We start from the raw sequence: 20,079 nt of genomic DNA, 5'->3' as shown, positions 1-20,079 counted from the left end.
GAGGAGGTGAAGTCCCTTTGTTATTCACACAGATCATGTCATGCCTTAAACACATTCAAATTCTCTGCAAAGGTCACACTCAGGTAAGGCATTCCAATCATTCACAACTCTGCATGCAAAAAATCTTCTCGCTTCCCTTGATGACCTCTTGTTCTCCCCTGATCTCTTGCCATTTTATGAAAAACCTCTTCAACATTGATCCTGTAATAACCTCTTACCAACTTGTACGTCTCTATCATATCACCCCCTCTTCCTATCCACTACACTCTGTAAATTGCATCTTCTCAACCTTTCCTCATATTCAACATTCCAGAGATCAGAAATACCCTTAGTCAGTCACCTCTGGACCCTTTCTAACATCTCGTTGTCTTTTTGAAAACCAGGTGACCAAATTTGTGAACAGTAGTCCATGTGTGGCCTAGTCAGTGTCCTCTGCATCATTCCCAGAATTCATTGTGTTGTCCTCACAATTTTGGCAGTTTGTCCTCTACAGATTCTTTGCCATTATGACCCATTCCTCCACCTCCAACAATACATTCCCACCAAGCAAAGATTCTACATCTCTAATTTCCTATTTTATTATTATATGACACCTCCAAGGAGTTCAAAGACTCATCGAGGGAGGGCATCTACTCTATAACACTGTCTCCAGCACTCAATCCACCAACGAATCACAACTCCCATCACCATTCACTTCAATGCCATCTACTGCTGCCATCACTAGTATTTTCACAATCACAAACATCCATGCCCTCGGCAGGATTTGAACCGCAGCCTTTTGACTGGAGAGGGGATACACTAACCACTCGGCCAACCAGGCCGGCATTTTACATCCATTATTCTACAAACAACTGAATATCCCCATCCAAATCTTTCCCATTATCAGTTACACAGATTAAACCGTATTGGTCCTGAGGCACACCACTAGTGACTTTCCTCTTCTGGGATATTGCTCCTCCATGCACAATTTGCTGATACCTATCAGATAACCAGTCTCCAATCTAATGCACAGTTCTAATATCCAACTCCGTCTACTCCAGTTTGACTATCAACTGATCCTACAGCAATCTATCAAAAACCTTTGCAAAATCTAAGCATACTATTGTGTATTCATCTCCTTTGTCCATTGAAGCCATCACCTTATTGTAATAAGTAGATTACTAAAGCATTACCTCCCTTTAGCAAATCTATGTTCATCAAAGATAATACCATTATCAACACAATTCTGGATCCTGGTTCTACCAGCCTCTCCAACACTTTAACCATGACAACTGACACACAGATAGGTCTAATCTGATGCTTGAGTTCTGTCACTTCCCTTATGAAGTGGCACAATCTTGCTTTCCTTCCACTTTGGAACTTGACCCAATGCACCTTATATTAAACAAATATGTTAAGGCAGATGCCAACTCCCTGGCACATTCGTTCAAAATACGTGGTGATATATTATCAAGTCCCACGGCATTATTAACATCGTTTGCTCAATTCCTTATATACTTCTTGCTTACAGTCTCTCTTCCTCATCAGCTGCTCTCAAATATTGCCAAAAAGTTGGTTAAAGCCAGAATTCAAGAATGGGTGGATGATATTTTAATAGTATAGCTTTAAGGGGAGATCTATAATAGCATAATGGTAAAGTTGTATGATGGTACAGCCTACCTGATTTTGGATTTTGCAAAAGCGTTTGACAAGATGCTGCATGATCTAAAATGAACTGATCGCTATGGATATTGAAATAGGAGGATGGTTGTTTCTTCATCGCAGTGGTGTTAGGGTGGAGTAGAATCAAAGATTAAGTAGGTGAACAGTGATGTGCTTGCAAGGCTCTGTTCTTGGACCATTGCTATTTAAATGTCTGTATTAATGAAATTTAATGTAATATAAGTAATTTAATGCACGAATCTTGTTTGGTGTTGCTTAGTTGGTGGAGGGGATTGGTAAATAAGAGATATTTCAGGAAGACGAATAAACCTAAGCTGCTAAAATGTTACAGAATGGATGTAGGGAAATTTTTCAGTAAATTCCATTGAAAGTAAAAGTAGTTAAATTGGGATGCAAGTATGAATTTTATGCTGAGGGATGATGAATGGGCAGAATGATTTGCCTGGGGTAGTTGTCAATGTATTGGTATATATAACAATAGCTTTGACCTCCTTGATGAATTATAGGAGGTATGATAGGTATTGTTAAGTGTGGACCTTCCATGAGTTATGGACCATAACTCATGGACCACTCGGCCAACCAGACCGGCAGGCCTGGTTGGCCGAGTGATTAGCATATCCGCTTTCCAGCCAAAAGGCTGCAGGTTCGAATCCTGCCCTGGGTATGGATGTTTGTGATTGTCTGTGAAAGTACTAGTGGTTGTAGTCGGCGGTAGATGGCGTTGGTGTTAGATGATCAAGGTTGGTGGAGTGGTGAGACGAAGAGTAGATGCTCTCCCTCGATGAGTCTTAGGACTCCCTGGAGATGTGATGTAATAATAATAATAAAAAAGATACCTAGCTAATAGTATTGTTAGTATTTTCATACAGGTTGAAGTATTGCTTTGTAAATAATGTTAAATAAAATTACTGTTGCACATGATTTGTATTTTATCTCCATACTTGTGACATCAGCATATAATTGTCCATGCATAAAAATGGATGAAGAAGAAACCTTTTGATTCTCCTGTTTTGTTCCCAGGATATTGTAAATCAAGATGCACAGGGAATTGGCATTGGAACCTTCGATTATTTTGTGCTTCATAAATGACCACTGGTAATTGAAATATATCTCTCACATCTGAGCCTTGTATTTATCAGATGGCTACTTTCCCAATAGATTTAGCAAAATACTTAAAATCTTTCCTGAATCCTTGACCTCTCTACATATGAATTATAGCAATGTAGTCACTATTCTTATAACTGGCTGTCAGCAGAAATAGGCAAGATTTTATTTTTTTTTTTTTAAGTCTGTGCATTGCCCTCAAACCCCACTTGAAACTGGCTCTGGTAAGATCCATATTTGGAAAGCCACTTATATCTTACATGTAAAAGTGTGTATATTAGGGTAAATGATATCACCTGTTGGATTTCTTCAGGATACAGGACTAGTAATTATTAATGGTGTTTTTCAATAAAAAGATGTACACAAATTCGTACAAACTCACTTCTTGAATCATAGCATTGATCATTGATGGTTAATATCTTCGTGTTGGTTCAGGATACAGAGGATATTTTCAAATAGGAAGTGATCATTTAGTTTTAAATAGGTTAAAAGTAAATATCACATTGGAAAAAAAAAATGCAAGAAAGTGTTAAAAAATAAAGTGGAATAACTTTTAGAGGTAGACTTTAGGCTGAAATCTGCAATTATTATTCAAGAAAAAATGAGAAAGGGAAATCAAGAACCAAACCTTGGCATCTCAGTGGAATAAAACTGAAAAAAAAAGTTGATTCAGTCAGAGAGGTATGAGGTGAGGTTGTTTTTTGCACTGATAGAAAAACCGAAATTTCTGGAGAACATAAGAAATTGGAGTTAGTCATGGAAAAGAAGAAAGAATATTGAAACTTTCTATCAAGTAAGCCAGCAGATGGTCTGAGAGAATTCCTGATACCTCCAAGGAGTCCGAAGGCTCATCGTGGAGGACACCTACAACTGTCTCAACCACTACACCGAACCTCTATTGCGAATCATCTCCATCAATGCCATCCACCGCCCACCTTCACCACAACTAGTATTTTTTGTCTATAAATTTGCGCGTGTTCTGAAGGGCCGATTTGTCTGTATGCGGGATGAAAAACCCGAGTTTCCGGGAGGAAAAAACCCTGCTTCCTCCATATGAGATTGGCTAACTCACCTTCGATTGAAATCGTCCAGATAAAGATTCCTTCCGTCGCAATGAGAATCAAACTTAGGCCTATTCCAATCGAAGGGCGCAATGTACCGTCGTTCTTCCAATTGTGCTACAGAGGTGCTATGAAGAAATGTGAATATGAAGAAAAAAATTAAAATAAGCTAAGCTGGTCTAAAATCAGCTAAATTCATGGAAAGACTTATAAGAATATAAAAGATATATCACAAAGTGAACTTGAAAAAAAGTTAGAAAAATTGAAGAAATCAGATAATGATAGTATGAAAACTGAAGGTAAATATTCTAGATGTCTGGAGTAATGTCTTTGGAAAGTAGTTAAAGAAACAAGCAGTGACAATGATAGAAAATATTCGAAAGGAATGCAAGTGAAGAACCTTTCAATACTCAAGGTAGAAAGGCCATCAGACCTTAATATCTATATATCCAAGCAACCAGGTGCTTGGATATAGAGGTATTAAGGTTTTATGGTGTATGTAATTCTGAAGGGCAAATCCCAGATAAATGGGGTAGAACATTCATGGCATCTATAATTATAAAAGAAATAAATCACTGTGAGAATTGCAGAGGGATTTCCCTTTTGAGTGTTCTAGATATAATTTATGTAAGCATATTTCAAAAAAGGCTAAAAATATAGTAGAGAAATTTGGGGATGAACAGTCTGGTGGCAGGCCAATTTTCAGTTGAAGACAGTTGAAGTCATGGGAATACAACAGATCTACAAAACTTAAATACAGATCTGGAAAAGGCATATATCAAGATACCAAGAGAAAAGCTTTTCAGATTGTTAGTTATTTGGGATAAATTGAAGTAGAGAGAGTAATATATGTATAGTATAAAAATAATCATAATTTAAATTTCTGAATATTTTTACGTATTGGTTATGTTAGAATGTTTATTAGTTTTAGTTTCATAACACGCATTGTCGGCACTTGCGATGTGCCCGTTATTGAAATTGTTTTGTCAAAAATGATATGTAAAGCAGTTAAAAATTTATGTACTTACTGGATTTGATATTTCTATTATAAGAATTTTATTGTAATTTAAAATTATCAAAAGTTGTGTTTTATGAAGACATTCTCTTATCACTAACGGAGACGTGTCAGCCATTATACAGTACTTAGTTTCTCGCTTGCCACTTTCATGGAGTGCGCATGCTCGCCGAGAAGTTTGATGTGTGATTGACAGCTGACAAGTTCGGTATCGAAGCAACGTGAGAGAAAACAAGATAGCGTTCAGAAGGAATTTAGAACACAGGCTGGTAGATATTTAGATTCAGAGGAACTTCAGCTTTTTTTTATGTGACAGTCGGAGGAAAATTATTAGTATATTCCGAAAAGGGAATCATGGAACTATTAAGTTTCAAAGTGGAATAAGTATTTATAAATGAAAGGGAAATATTGCTATAGATCATTTTAAAAGGAATATTCGAGGAAACTCTAATTGGAAGATTTATAGTAGGTTCCGAAAAGGGAATCGTAAAACTAAGTTTTTTTTTAAAGTGGAAGAGTTAAGACTGTCAATAAACATTAGTAAATAAAAGAAGTTGCTATTTATGTTCCAAAGGAATGTTCGAGAAAACTCTGATAGGAAGTTTCATCTGTATTAAGGACGCCAGATCTAAATATTATTTCTACTGAAGAAAAGAGACAGAATTGAGTTATGAAGAATTAATGTGTGCTACATGAGTGATGAAAAGGATCCTGTGAAAATGAAGAATAAAGTCATATATCTTCGGGAAAGGGCCTTGACAGAGAAAGAAACTGGCTATGAATATTTTGTCATTGTGAAAACAAAGTGTTTAGTCTAGTATTAAGTGTAAGTTTATTTTTAAAAGGCCTTGGATCCAATTAAATTTGTAGTTAGTTATGTAATATTGTTTGAAGTGTATATATATTGTTTTTGTTTTATTAAATGTGTTTATTTTGTATTTTGGTCTTGAGTCAGTGATTTATTTGGATTCTGAAAGAAATAGAAAAAAAAGAGGACATTGCACCAATAGGAGTGAACCCTTGTGCATATAATATATAGGTACACTTGGAATTAAAAAAATAACTGTTAGAAGCATCATCTCTATGGTAGGATTAATATTATGATAATATCCTCTATGTTAAAAAATGCTATATAAAAATCTCTTACAATTATTAACAATAGCCTGTTAGCAGTTACAATTAAAGGAGATGTTTCACTGTAAAATCAAACATAAGACAAGGATGCACACTATTACCACTTTTATTCATCATCGGTATAGATCTCATTTTGAAGGCAAGTGACATCAAAATTGGCAATATTCAAGGATGCAAGTTGAATAGCTTCTTTGTGGATGTTTAGCTCTGAAATAAATTCATGAAAGTCTTCAGGATTCTTTGACTAGATGAAATACAGTGTTCCTCTGATATTTTTGTGTGTGTGTGTGGGGGGGGGTGTGGAATGGGGATGCTTTCCAAGACCTACTGTGAATAGCAAAAAATCCATGAATAATTGATGCCCCCCCCCCCGGTTGCTTTTTTAAAGTAAATGTGCATTCAACTGTCTGTGCTCAATAGAAGTTCAGTGAGTCATTTCTTCTGCACCTTTTTAAGGGATCTTTTCCTCCTTATATTCTAATAAAATAAAAATAAGAGAAATCGATAATGATTTATTATTAAATTTGTCAACTTATTAAATCAAAACTAAAGAACTTTTTTTATCCTGTGTATATTGAGCAATGCATATCTTATTAGTTTAACATAAAGGAAAATATGTTTTTATGAAAAAACTTACAGGGAGCTGCTGCCTCTTTTTTTTTGCTTCATTTTGTTGTACAGCAGTGTTTCTCAAAGTGTGGTACACGTAGCCCTGGGGGTACGTGGCAATTTTCGGCTATGCATAATTAAAGGAGTCATATTTTTCAACAAACAGTGCAATTAGAGACAACCGGGATAAAATGGCACTAACTAATGAATCACATCCTCTCTCCAACAGAAACTGTTGTATAGACCAAGCAAAACCGTATGTTGCCAGTGGAACACGATTTTGCTTGACACCACGCCCGTCGTTAACGTGTTAAAACTAAGAAATATATAGTGAATGTGTTTCAGATATTATGGAATTCGGTTGAAGGGAATTAGCATTTCAACTCAACTGTTGAAATGGTAATTTCTTTTGGTTCGGATGATCTTTTGTTAATACTGCACCAATCATATGCAGTTCTTTGCTGCTCTACTTATCTGAAGTCTTGTAAATTACTGGTAATTTTTGCTTGAAATAATGGGAAAGAAGATGACGCTATTTGGGTAGATGACTTTGATGATGCACACAAAGAAACTGTTCTCAATGCCAAAAGTAGTGATAGCGAGTAGGAGCTTCTTGGTAAGTCGCACCATTTTCAGTTTTTTTTTCTGAAAACTTAAGTTTCCGAAAATTCCCGCACGTATCTCGCAACAAGATTTTTTAACTTTAATTTTGGGAAAAAAGTTAGAGTTATATTTGAGTAAATGCAGTATTTTTTTTTTAGCTTTCAAATTCTTACCTATGGATCATTGGTTAAAGATTGGATTTATAAAACCCCCAAAAGAGAGCAATATAGCAAATACAAGTAGCTGTGAGCAACAAGAAAACATTGATATTGCATCTGGATCAAATGAAATTGATGAGTGTGTCGTATCTAGAGAACCAAAATTTAAAAATAAATCATAATTTTTGTTCACATGAACATATAAATTCAAATAAAATAGATATTTAATTTTAATTAATTTAATTAATTAATGAGTTTATTTTTTAATTAATTAGGGGTACTTGGTAATAATGAAAATTTAAGAAGGGGATATGCGGATATCTGAAGTTTGAGAAACACTATTGTACAGCATTGTGTACAGGGCAAATGCCTTTTCCAATTCTCCAATTTTCATATCCCTTTTCATTGAAGCACCTCCTGATTCACAGATTTTGTGCTTTAAATTTCTAAAGTCTAAATCGATCTGCAAAAGACTAGCTTCCATTGGTTCACATTCATTTTCTCTTCTGTTTTCTTCTGTATCAGTTGAACTTCAGTATAACTCAATCAATATCTTCTTGTGTTAACTCATAATTAAGCACTTGTAAGAATTCTACTCCCCAAGTACCATGTCAGACAATCCCTCCCCTTTTAATATAATGTGTCATGTTAACAATTGGTCAGTAGGAGGTTTTCAATGCTTCTAGCCATGACTTTCCAGCATGCATTGACCAAGTCCTGTTTATCTCATTTTAGCACTGTTTTGACTGTCAGACAGCGTTTCCGGTTCTGCTAACTCCAACGTTTGAATTTTGTTCCATTGCATTGAAAATTTGATAAGAAGACAAGTTTTGTGTAATGAACTTTGGACATTCAAATTTGATGCCTTGATCTAACATTGAAGAGGAAGTCGTGCTAGGTGACAGGAAGATGATTTCTGATTTTTATTTAGATGTTTCCGTTCATCTAGATGTTTTACAGGATAAGCATAAAGTTATGCACTTTCAGCAAAAGATTTTACATCTGTGTAAGTACCTCTCTACTTCAGGTACAAAGCAATGCTTAACCATTCCAGGCAGAATTCTCCTGTTAACTATGCTTTTTTGTTACTTTGCCACTAGATGGGGATGATAGTTCATTTTTGTTTTTCACCATTAAAGTTCTTATGATTGAAGAAAAAATGAAAGAGTTTGAGAACAGCAACCAAACCTTGGAGATTCAGTGGCAAGCCCTGAAGAAAGCTGATTCAGGCAGAGAGGCATGTGGTGAGAATGTCTGTAAGGATAGAAAAATCAGAACTCCATGGTGGACACAGGAAGTTAAAAATAGTGTTGCCAAATGAAAATGACTAAAAACAGTTAAATCTTAAAAAAAAAAAAAAAAAAAAAAAAAAAAGCTAGAAAAAGCTAAAGAGGGTTAAAAATAAAAATTTGAAGCTAAAATTTTAAGTGACTAAATACATCTTCCATGTGGTCTTCTGCGCTTAATTCACCCACATTTTCATTTAGATTTTCAGCTTTATTATATGTGGCCATCATTCTTCCAGTATTACTCAATGTAGATGCTGGTAAATGATAATCTGGACAGCACTTGTTGTTACGCCTGAGACCATACTTGATTGACAAAATAGTTGTCAGCATTGGCAATTCCATCTTGTTTCTTAATTTAGTTTTAACTACATTCATGGAACTAAAAATTCGTTCAATTTCTGCATTAGAATTTGGCAGTATTAATAAATTTATTGCACACTGAACAATTTCTTTAAATGGATTCATTCCAGATGCATGTTTATAATTCTCGTACTTCAGTCCAGAATAGCTCGGTGTTTTCTATATTTGTCCATTTATTTATGTGGATAGTATTGTACTGGTATTCAGCAGCAGCAACATCTTTTTCTGTTTTCAGCATTATTTCTAAGATGGGAGTAGCAGGTTCTTTTATATGACTGAAATGTTTTAGGGTATTGTCAACAGAAAAAGAAGACATCATTATTAAAATGTTCAAGTTTTCAGGCAACCTTTGCTTAAGCTGTTTAAAGAGACCAAGAAGAAACTGTTTTGCTCTACTTCTAAGATTTTGCTCATTTTGTGTTTTCTTTTGTATAATCAACTCTGAAATTTTTCTTTCAAACCTGTAACCAAGATTTGGATTGGGAACCAAATAGTCATCAATCTGACTCTAGAGGGTTGATTGTGGATGATGGCAGCACTAACATATCAGCAATAGAGCGAATCAAACGAGAAAGGTCTTCAAATAATCTCATCTTATTGCAATGTTAGATTCGAAAATTTTGTTAACTTGCTGAACTTGAGCTAGAACAGGATGCAAAAATAAGAGGTACAACAGATTCCTTTCATCTTTGTACATCTCCCACAAAATTTGAGCTTTGTAACATTTCTCAGTCACACTCACGACTTCGAAGTGAGTTTTAATTCCAAACACTGGCTGAGAATTCTGTCTACTGCAGGTTCAACGGAGTGCCGCCTTGTTGCACAATTGCTAAAAATTTTCTTAGGTGCATCATTTTTCATTCATAGTGTGATAGAGTTCTTTGTATGCTGCTTGTCTTGAAGAAGAATGTGAAAACCACTTATACGTTTCAGCAACTTGTGCAGAATCTCTTTCAAGAATTTTCTTGGGAGAGATACTGCACAAGTGTGAGACATTGCCAGTTGTAATGAATGGCATACACATCTAATTAAAATTAAGGAGGGAATATATGCCTTCAGTTGTTCATAAATGCCATTATTGACACCGACCATAACACTGCCGTTGTGTGTACCAATTGCAATGAGATTTTTAATGTCCAGTTTCTTGGTCAACAGCTCTTTTTTCAGTGCAACCACTTGCATCACACTTTTCTAGAACCACCATGCTCAGAAATGTATGCATAATAGTGTTGAATTTCTTGCTATAATAAATGATGACCATTCCTAAAATCTTATTCACTGTGATATTCGATTCGTCTATTAGCAAGCTGAAATTTTCATCTCCAATGTCCACAATTAGATCATCTTAAAAAAAAACTCATTTAGAATATTCTTTACAAGTGCATAGTTCGGTGCATTTGTATCTTTGACATAATTTGACTGTCTGGGCTGATATTTTTGCAAAGATCTACTAGATGATCGCAAATGTTGAATGATGAGTGACAACAAAGAAATAATGCTAACCTACCTTCAAAGTTTACAGTCTCTGACTTTTTCACAAGCATATTTGTAATAGGAACAGCCTTATATGGAACTGCAGCAACTTGTTTCTTAGTTTTGCTATGCTTTACAAGCTGACAATATTTAGCAGCTATATCACATCTTCAAAACTTACAGTTGCCTTTTGTAGCGTCACCAGGAACTTCACACAACCATTTACTAAACATTCCATTTGCAACCACTCCCTCCTAAATTTTTGCTTATAAGCTTTATTTTTCTCTTTGCTCATTTTTTGAAGAAGGGTATACAACTCTTTATTGCAACGAATTACGATCAGTCTTTAAAAACTTCCCACTCGCTATCATAATTACCAACCAGAACACTGTGCAAAGACTAACTTGTAGAGGTGCTATCAACTTTAAGGCGACAAAATGGCAGACTGTTGGGTCACGTGACTGACTAGCATCATCATGCATTTGAAATGTGTACGATGCTCGCACCAAACGTACAATACAATTTCTTATCAAATGCGAACATCTGGAAAACTTTTAAAACAATTTCCTTTAATAATAAATTACAAAAACAACTAAAAAGAGCTGAAACTAGTTCTGAAGGAGCTAGATTTGGAGCTAGGTGCTAGATTAAACTTTTTGGAGCTAGGGAAGAAAAAAAAAATCTAGATCTAGCTCCAAAAGAGCTAAATTGGCAACACTGGTTAAAGAGGCAGTGAAAGAAAAGAAGAACGTATATCAAAAGTTCCTGGCAAATAAGTCAGCTTGTGCTCTTAGAGAATACAGAGAAAAATGTAAGAAAGCTAAACACTGCGTAAAACTATCTAAGCAAAAGTCATGGGAGGACTTTGATAAGAATATAGAAAATAGATATCAAGAAGTTGCAAGATATTCTGGAGGTTGTTGAAGAAGCACAGAAATGGAGGAAAGAGTGCTGTAGCAGAAATTAGAGATGATAAAGGTGACATTGAAAACAGGAAAAAAGATATTCTTGAAGTATGGAGTAATTACTTCAAAAAATTGCTTAATGAAACAATCAGTGATGACAGCACAGTGGGAAAAACACTGACCAGGCATGCAGTCAGGAATACATATCCATACTTCAAGTAGAAAGAGCCATCAAAAGCCTGAAATGTAGAAAGGCAGTAGGAGTAGATGATATTCAACTAGAAATGCTCAGGTATGGAAGTATAAAAGTCTTACAGTGGCTGCACTGCATAGTTCAGAGAGACTAATTCCAGATTGGAGTAGAGCTCTCATAGTACACATATATAAAAAGGGAAATAAAACTGAATGGAGAATTACAGAGGTATTTCTCTACTGAGTGTTCCTGGTAAGATATATATAAATATAATATAAATATGAGAAACGGTTGAGAAGGATTGGAGAAGAACAAGCTGGATTCAGGCCAAATAGAGGCTGTCAGGATCAGATCTTCACTTTACGACAGATAGTTGAGAAATCGTGGGAATATAACAAAGATCTGTATTTAAGTTTTGTAGATCTGGAAAAGGCATATGACAAGGTGCCAAAAGAGAAGCTATTTGAAACGCTACAGTTATATGGTGTCAATGGGGCATTATATCAATCGATACTTTGTCTTTATTTAAGTTGTAAGTCAGCAGTTAGAATTGAAGGAAGTACAGGAAGATGGTTTAATGTTAAATCTGGTGTGAGACAAGGATGGACACTATCTCCTCTGTTATTCATTATCTGTATGGATCACATTGTGAAGGAAAGTGGTATTAAACCTGATATCAAAATTGGAGATGTTAATCTCAGCTCTTTGCTTTATGCCGATGATGTTATACTTCTAAATAAATCTGCTACAAGTCTGCAAGACTCCCCGACTAAAGTGAATAACTGTTGTAAGTATATATGGTGTGAAGGTCAGCAATAAGTGGCAAAGATAATGAAAATAGGCAGAAGCATTGAAAATATCAGCTGCTTTGTGAATGGAGAACGTATAGAACAAGTAAAATATATCAACAACTTAAGCCTGATTTTTAGTGAAAATGGTAAATTAAATATGGAAATAGACAACAGAATTAACAAAGCCAGTATGGTAGGAAGTCAACTGAATAAATTTATATGGAATAAGAGAGAAATTAGCCAAAACACTAAGTCAGCTATATACAAGATAGTATTCAAGCCAATTTTAACTTATGGATCTGAGAGCTAGGTCAGAAGTAAAACACTTGACCAAAGACTAGAGATTGCAGATATGAAGATTCCTAAGAAAGATTAGGGGCATGAACAGATGGCATCAATGGCAATATCATATTAAAAATGAGGATATTAGGAAAGAACTTGACTTTGTCAACATCCAAATCTCAGGTGGTATGGTCACTTGAACAGAATGGGAGAGGAAAGATTGGCAAAACAAGTTCTCTGCCAGGTTTGCAGGCAAAAGACCTAGAGGAAGACCAAATTATAGGTGGATCGATACAGTAAAAAGCGCCTTAGAAGATAGAAATATAAGATCTGATAATTGGAGTCTTGACAGGTAACATTAATTTGGAGGAAAATTGTAGATAGGAAGTTAGTAATGATGTAATTGCTCATGTAGTACTATCATATCTACCCCCCCCCCCCCTTGAGGTTATATATCAGGAATTTGATGATGATGAGTTCTTGAGTTTTGGGAATGGTAAAGCATAGCAAGTTTGATCACATTGCTTGCTGTAATTGCACAAAATAAGTAATGCTCATCTTTACTCAATTTAAATCCTGACATCTGTATTTCCTCTTTGGTAATGTGAGACATGTAATCATTGTCTTGCAGTAAAGCCCAGACTCATCTGTATTAAAGACTCAACAGCACATACCTCTTCTCCTCAGTGATTTTTCAAAATTCTTCAGAGAAGAACTTGCTTGGTTAGCAGAGGCTGTATTGCCTCACCTTTAAATTCCTTAAAGAAAATCTTAAATCCTTCAAACCAACCTTTACTAGCAGTGAAGGTTTTTTGTAGAACTTTCTCTATCTTGTTCTGCATGATAATGGTTATAAAGAGATTTTGCTGTTTCTCTTAAAATTGTCAAATATTTTGGCAATTCCTTTTTTACATTGTTTGGATTTCATTCTCCTTTTTATACATGCAGTGCATTATAGACTTGTTAATGCCTACATCTTTCCTACAGTTGCAAAAGATTTCAGATTTGTAATCTTATCAAAAAATTTTGGTTTCTCTGCCACTGCGTAAACTTTTTTCTTCTATTGGTTTCACAAAAATTGTCATGTTTGGGTCCTATTTTTAGTAGATTAAAAAAAAGAAGTGCTCCTAGAAGATAACATGTGAACATAAATATCACAGTAATAATCCTACAACCACTTGCACCTGATGAAAAAAATTCTACGAGACGTATGTGTACGCATACGCTATGTACACACAACTAGCACTGTACCCAGCAGACTAGGTTCATGACTCAGGCAAGCCAGATCTCCAGCAGTGCCATGCAGGTGTAGGGCATCTACGAATAATTCAAACTGTGAAGTGAGATACCGTGAAAAGCAATGGATCACTGTAAATACTGTAATAGACTTTGTATGAAAATCAGCATTAAAAAAATATTAAAAATGCAGGAACGTGGAAAATATCACTTGCAGTCTCAATGTGGACGTTTAGAACAAGTCAAATATGTAGGCAATTTATATGGGGCTAGCTGGTAAGTTCTGATAAACACCTAGAACAAAAATGATATTAAAGCAACTGATATAACCACAAGAAAGAACTTCTAGTAGCAGAGTTACGAATGTAACTTACGTTCTTATATTGTTATATCCTCGTATGTTCTTTCCTGCGGTTATATCAGTTATTTTGATATCATTTTTGTTCTAGGTGTTTATCAGAACTTTCCAGTAACCCCCCCCCCTTCCCCACCACCACTATACAGTTTTTAGTGAAGAGGCCAATTATATATGAAAGTAGACAATAGAATAAGTAAAGCTGGTTTGGGGATGAACCATTTGAATAAATGTATATGACATGAGAGATTGGTTAAAACTCTAGCAGCGTACAAGAGTGTTGAAGCTAATTTTAACTAATAGATCTGAGAGTCAGGTTGGAAATAAAGCAGTTTATCAAAGACTAGAATCTGCAGATATGAGTTTTGAGAAAAAAAAAATGGGAAAGTTAACATGTAGCATCAATAGAAGCATCGTATTAAATCAAAAAGAATGATATTAGGAAGGATCTAGACATTGCATTCAAGAATGTGTGCAGAGCTGACTAAGATGGTGTGGTCACTTAAACAGAATCGGAGAGTGAAGGTTAATAAAACAGGTGTTTTGTACCAAGATGACAGGAAAATGACCCAGAAGATGACAATGATCTGGGTGGTTTAATGATGCTTTAGAACAGTGTTTCCCAAAATGGTATATGTACCTTCAGGGACATGCAAAAGATCTTTAGGAAGTACATGGCACAGCACTTTTTAAAATTTTAATTACTTTTTATATTTTTGTTGCTGTATTTTTGCATATAAATGCATGTCAGTTCTATAATTAGTTTTCGATAATTAAAAACTCCAAAGGAAGTAATAAACAATATATGATCTGGTATGTATTGACTGATCTCTGTTAGAGATCACATGGTTAACAATCACTTTCCAATCACATGCTTTGAACTGTTTGCATTAAAAGCTTTAATTCAAATAATTTGAACCCACATAGTAGGAATTCAGTTTTGTTAAATCTCTCTCTCTGCATCTGCTGTATGTATATTGAATTCATATAACTTGAAATATATTTAGTAAAAAAAAAATTAAATGCTTGTAGTTTATTATAATGCAAATGTTAAAAAATAAATACCTTTATGATTAGTCATGTATGGGTACTAAATGTTTGGGAAACACTGCTCTAGAAGACAGGCTTATTGACAGTATCAGTCCAGTTTAAATTAAATGGATATTAATTTGGTGGAAGGTTGTTCATAAGAGATTAATGTAAATCATTGTCATCCATTGAAGATAGATATCAGGAATTTGAATACAAAAAAAAATATTTATTTCTGAAATAAGTGTATTAATCTACTTTATTAATTTTTTATTAGAGGAACTGGTTACCTTCAAAATGAAGATGAATAAGTTGGTTACTTCTTCTAGAAGAAAAAATCGTAAAAGGCACTTTAATGCACCCTCACACATCAGAAGGAAAATAATGAGTTCTCCACTTTCAAAGGAGCTTCGGCAGAAATATGGTGTTCGCAGTATGCCTATTAGGAAAGATGATGAAGTTCAAGTAAGTCTAATTTTTAGTAACTACTTTTTTTTTAAATACAGGATGACAAAATGATTTAGTATTGGAAGTTTGTTCACTTGGTTATACAATAAATTAAAGATGCCATGAAATGATATTCTTGGTTTAATCCTTGATCCAAGTGTAAGCAAGCAAAGTTTGCACAAGTGACATGAAGTCATTAGCTTCTTGATACGAGTTGCCAAGTCCTGAAAATAGTTCAGTCTGATGTTAAATCTGGTTTCAGACAAGGATGTGCATTATCACTTCTCTTATTCATTGACTATATGAATCACATTATGAAGGAAAATGGTATTAAACCTGATATCAAAGTTGAAGATGTTAATCTCAGCTCTTCACTTTATGCAAATGTTATCATTTTAAATAGATACAGTACAAGTCTGCATGATGCCCTGACTAAATTGAATAACCGTTGTAATAAATTTGATATGAAAATCTGCAATAACAAGACAAGGACAATGAAAATAGGCCTAAAATATTGAAAATATCAACTGCATTGTGAATGGAGAACCTATAGAACAAGTAAAACATTTCAGCTGCTTAGGCACAATTTTTAGTGAAGATGGCAAGTTAAATATGAAAATAGACAACAGAATCAACAAAGCTAGTATGGTTGGAAGTCAACTGAATAAATTTGTATGGAATAAGAGAGAAATTAATCAAACACTAAATCAGCTGTATAAAACAGTGCTCAAGCCAATTTTAACTTATGGATCTTAGAGCTGGGTTAGAAATAAAATACTTGACCAAAGACTAGAGACTGCAGAAAAGAAAATCATGAAAAAGATTGGGGCCGTGAACAGATGGCATCGATGGCAGCATCATATTAAAAATGAGGATATTAGGATAGAATGTGACATTGTTAGCATCCAGGAATGTATTAGCAGAGCTAATCTTAGGTGGTATGGTCATTTAAAAGAATAGGAGAGGAAAGATTAGCAAACCAAGTGTTCTTTGTGAGGTTGGCAGGAAAAAGACCCAGAGGAAGACCAAGATATAGGTGGATTGATACGGTACAAAGTGACTTAGACAATAGAAATATAAGATCTGATAATGTTGGAGTCTCGACAAGTAACAGACTGATTTGGAGGAAAATTGTAGATAGGAAGTTAGTAATCTTGTAATTTTTTCATGTAGTACTGTCATATCCTGTACACCCCTTGAGGGTACATGGCAGGAATTTGATGATGACGTTTCAGAGAACTGGTTCCAAAGATTACATCACTGTGAAATCTGCAAGTAGAGTAAAATCCAAGCTAAAACATGTGTTTCTGTTCGATCTGAAAGAGATATGCTTGAAGTTCAAAGAAGCCTACCCAAGATATAGGGATAGTTTTCTAAATTGGCTTCATTGAGACTGAAAACCTGTGTGTGTGTGTGTGTGTGTGTGTGTGTGCGCGTGTGTGCGTGCGCACGCGTGCAATAGTGGTACGGTGTGTCTACATATATTGAGCATCAGAATGTGAATGGCAGTATCAAAGTAGTGTCTACAAATCTTTTATTAAGATGATGGTTTGGGATGACCCAAAGAAAGTTGTATACTTTCACATTTTCAAGGTCAATGGCACAGAGAAATTTGTGATGAGGATGCAATGTTCACTGAAATTAAATAAGATCAGTGGCTGACAGGTGGTTAATGTGAACATCTCATTGTGATGAAAAACTATGGAGGAGTTTTTGGTTAATTTCAAGGAAATGTTGATTAAATTAAAATGGTAGTATTTTAATCCCATTATTTCATTGCAAAAAGCCAGTTTGAATTTTTAAAAAGCATAACTCCTCTGTGATGTAAGACACAATGCAATCATTTCACTGGGTAAATACATATGCCATGCTACATCCATTTGTTGTATATTTAAAAGAAAATGATTGTTTCGTATCTGAAACACAACACAGTAACAATTATTCATTCTTTTCAGAGATCTTTCTGATGATGGTTTGGTTCTACTAAGGTGGAAGTGTAGGAATTTTTTTGAGACATGCAAAAATATCTTGGGAAAATTTGGAGAAAAGAGCAAAGCTAATAATAATGGCAAATACCTGTTGGATTGATACAGTAAAAAGTTGAATCCAAATTTGCTTGAATTCAACAACAGATGTTGTTTTGAACCTTGTAGTTTGTAGAAAATTTTCCTAGTGTGTAAAAAAATAAGTGATTACAGATACTATTTCTAATTAGCAGTGACCACGAAGGAATTGAAATGTTAAGGGGAAATAGAAGTTTTTATTAGAATTGGAATGGCTGAGCACTCAAAACATTAAGTTGACTGCTGCAGAATTAAGTTTTTTTTTGTTATAAATGCTTATTATCTTTAATACATTTTTTTTTTTTTTTTAACTTTTATTTAGGTTGTCAGAGGACATTACAAAGGTCAGCAGGTGGGGAAGGTTGTCCAAGTCTACCGCAAGAAGTATGTTATTTATATTGAACGAATTCAGAGGGAAAAAGCCAATGGTGCTTCAGTATATGTTGGTATCCATCCTTCAAAGGTAATGTGATTCTGCATATAATATTTTACTTCATGGACAGTAATTGGCTAACTTGATATAACAATTTTTATTTTTGTGGAATTTAAGAAAAAAAATTATAAGAGTTAAGTAATGTTAATCATGATGTCATGGTATTTTGATTGACTCGGTTCTGGATTTTGTTTCAGTTTTTGAGTCAGTGCTAATTTGGCATGGTTTTTTTATGTCTTGCAAAATAGGTTTGCTGCTAATACCTTTAGCCTGTTGATAACATTCTAAAAATCACTAGACTACACCTTCAAATCAAAAAATTACAACAATGAAAGAATGTGTTGAATGATTTGCAATTCTAATTTATTGCATAGAAAATAATTATTACCAAATATGAAATAGCATCATCTAACTCTATGTACTTTGTAGATTATATAACCATGCAAACACATAAAAAACACACATTATAAGAAAACTGTTATTTGAAAACGTTCAGAAAATTAGAATAATGTTTAATGTGGTTCAAAATATTAGAACAATGTGAAAATAAATGCACAAAAATTACAGTCAAAGGAAAACAGCATGATAATTAGTATTTTGTTGCGTCCCCTTTAACTTTCATGATCGGTCGTAAACAGTTGGACATATTATTTACTAGCAGTTCATTATTTTTTATCAAAACATGCCCATATGGTCTGCAGACAAGAAACAAGTTCCTTTTTGTCTCTTGGGGTAACTTCTTAAAGACGTTTCTTCATAATTCCCCACAAATTCTCTGAGTTTGCTGGCTAAGGGATTACATTGATTTTCCTTTCTTTGAGTGATCTAGTGGTCTTGGAAGTGTGACAAGAAGCTGAATCTTGCAGAAAAGGAAATCACCATCACATAAATCTTCCAATGCAGTAACACAAAAGTGCTCAAGAATTTCTTGGTACACTTTGGAATGGACTTCTTTCATACTACACAACACACAGCCTACCTGGATCTTCTGTGGTCATATAAGCCCATACCATGACAGGTAAATTTTACTAATCCATTCTTTATCAAATGCTTTTTGTTAAGATGCTAAACACTTATCCCTTGACCATGGGACATACAAAACATACTTTCATCACTAAAAAGTACCTTTTTACAATCGTATGAGCCCACACCAGTCTTTGCTTACACCAATACACTCTAGCTGCCTTTGCTTGGAAGTCATAAGCAGCTTCATCTTTGGCACACATGATTTTAAAACATAATTTATGAAGTTGTCTCAACATCACAGATTTAGACACATTCACACCCAGTTCTTTCCATCTCCTGTGAAATTAGTTTACACTTCGGAAGCAGTTTTTCTTCATGATATTCTTCAATCTCCTCATCTGTTGATGTAGTTATTACCTTTCGACTACTGTTGCAGCAACTATTTTGAAAACACTGGTTATTAGAATACTGTCTCAATATTCTACTCACGTTTGATTGAGAACATTTCAATTCCTTAGCTATATACTGCTGAGTTTTTCTTTCTTTGTATAGAGACATCATTACAAAACTTCTTAGCTTCCAATATATCACTCGTTCAAAACCATGTTTAGCAAATGATTAACTGAAATCCTTGTGCAAATAATTCTTCACACGAGCCAGTCCTGCAGCTACTGAAATATATACTATTTCAATGCTCTCCTTAAACATACCACAATATTAAATGATGGTGCAACATGATAGAATTTTGTGCCGGCTGGGGTGTCGGCAGGTTAAACAAGGCCCCCCCCCCCATTGTTTTCACTAGGGAACCAGGGCGAAAAGTCAGCTATTGGAACAAATCCTAAAACACACCCCAACTCAATATCACCAGAATTGAAGATCAGTACTATCTACATAAGAAGCCTAGATGG

At 34.7% G+C, this 20,079-nt stretch overlaps 1 protein-coding gene across 1 annotated transcript in view; it reads left to right on the top strand.

Moving 5' to 3' along the window:
* The window catches only part of RpL26 (ribosomal protein L26), a 36,516-nt gene that overhangs the window by 7,763 nt on the left and 8,674 nt on the right, over positions 1-20,079 (top strand). The window contains exons 2-3 of the mRNA XM_090391180.1: positions 15,537-15,724; positions 18,092-18,232. Coding sequence (XP_090247306.1) covers positions 15,557-15,724; positions 18,092-18,232 — 309 coding nt within the window. The 5' untranslated portion in view covers positions 15,537-15,556. The remainder of the gene's footprint in view (positions 1-15,536; positions 15,725-18,091; positions 18,233-20,079) is intronic.

This window comes from Typopeltis vanoorti, chromosome 4 (genome assembly GCF_054136105.1).
Source record: "Typopeltis vanoorti isolate ZY-2024b chromosome 4, IOZ_Tvanoo_1.0, whole genome shotgun sequence".
In the NCBI taxonomy this organism is placed as follows: Eukaryota; Metazoa; Arthropoda; class Arachnida; order Uropygi; family Thelyphonidae; genus Typopeltis; species Typopeltis vanoorti.
This window is presented reverse-complemented; position numbering and strand designations above follow the sequence as displayed.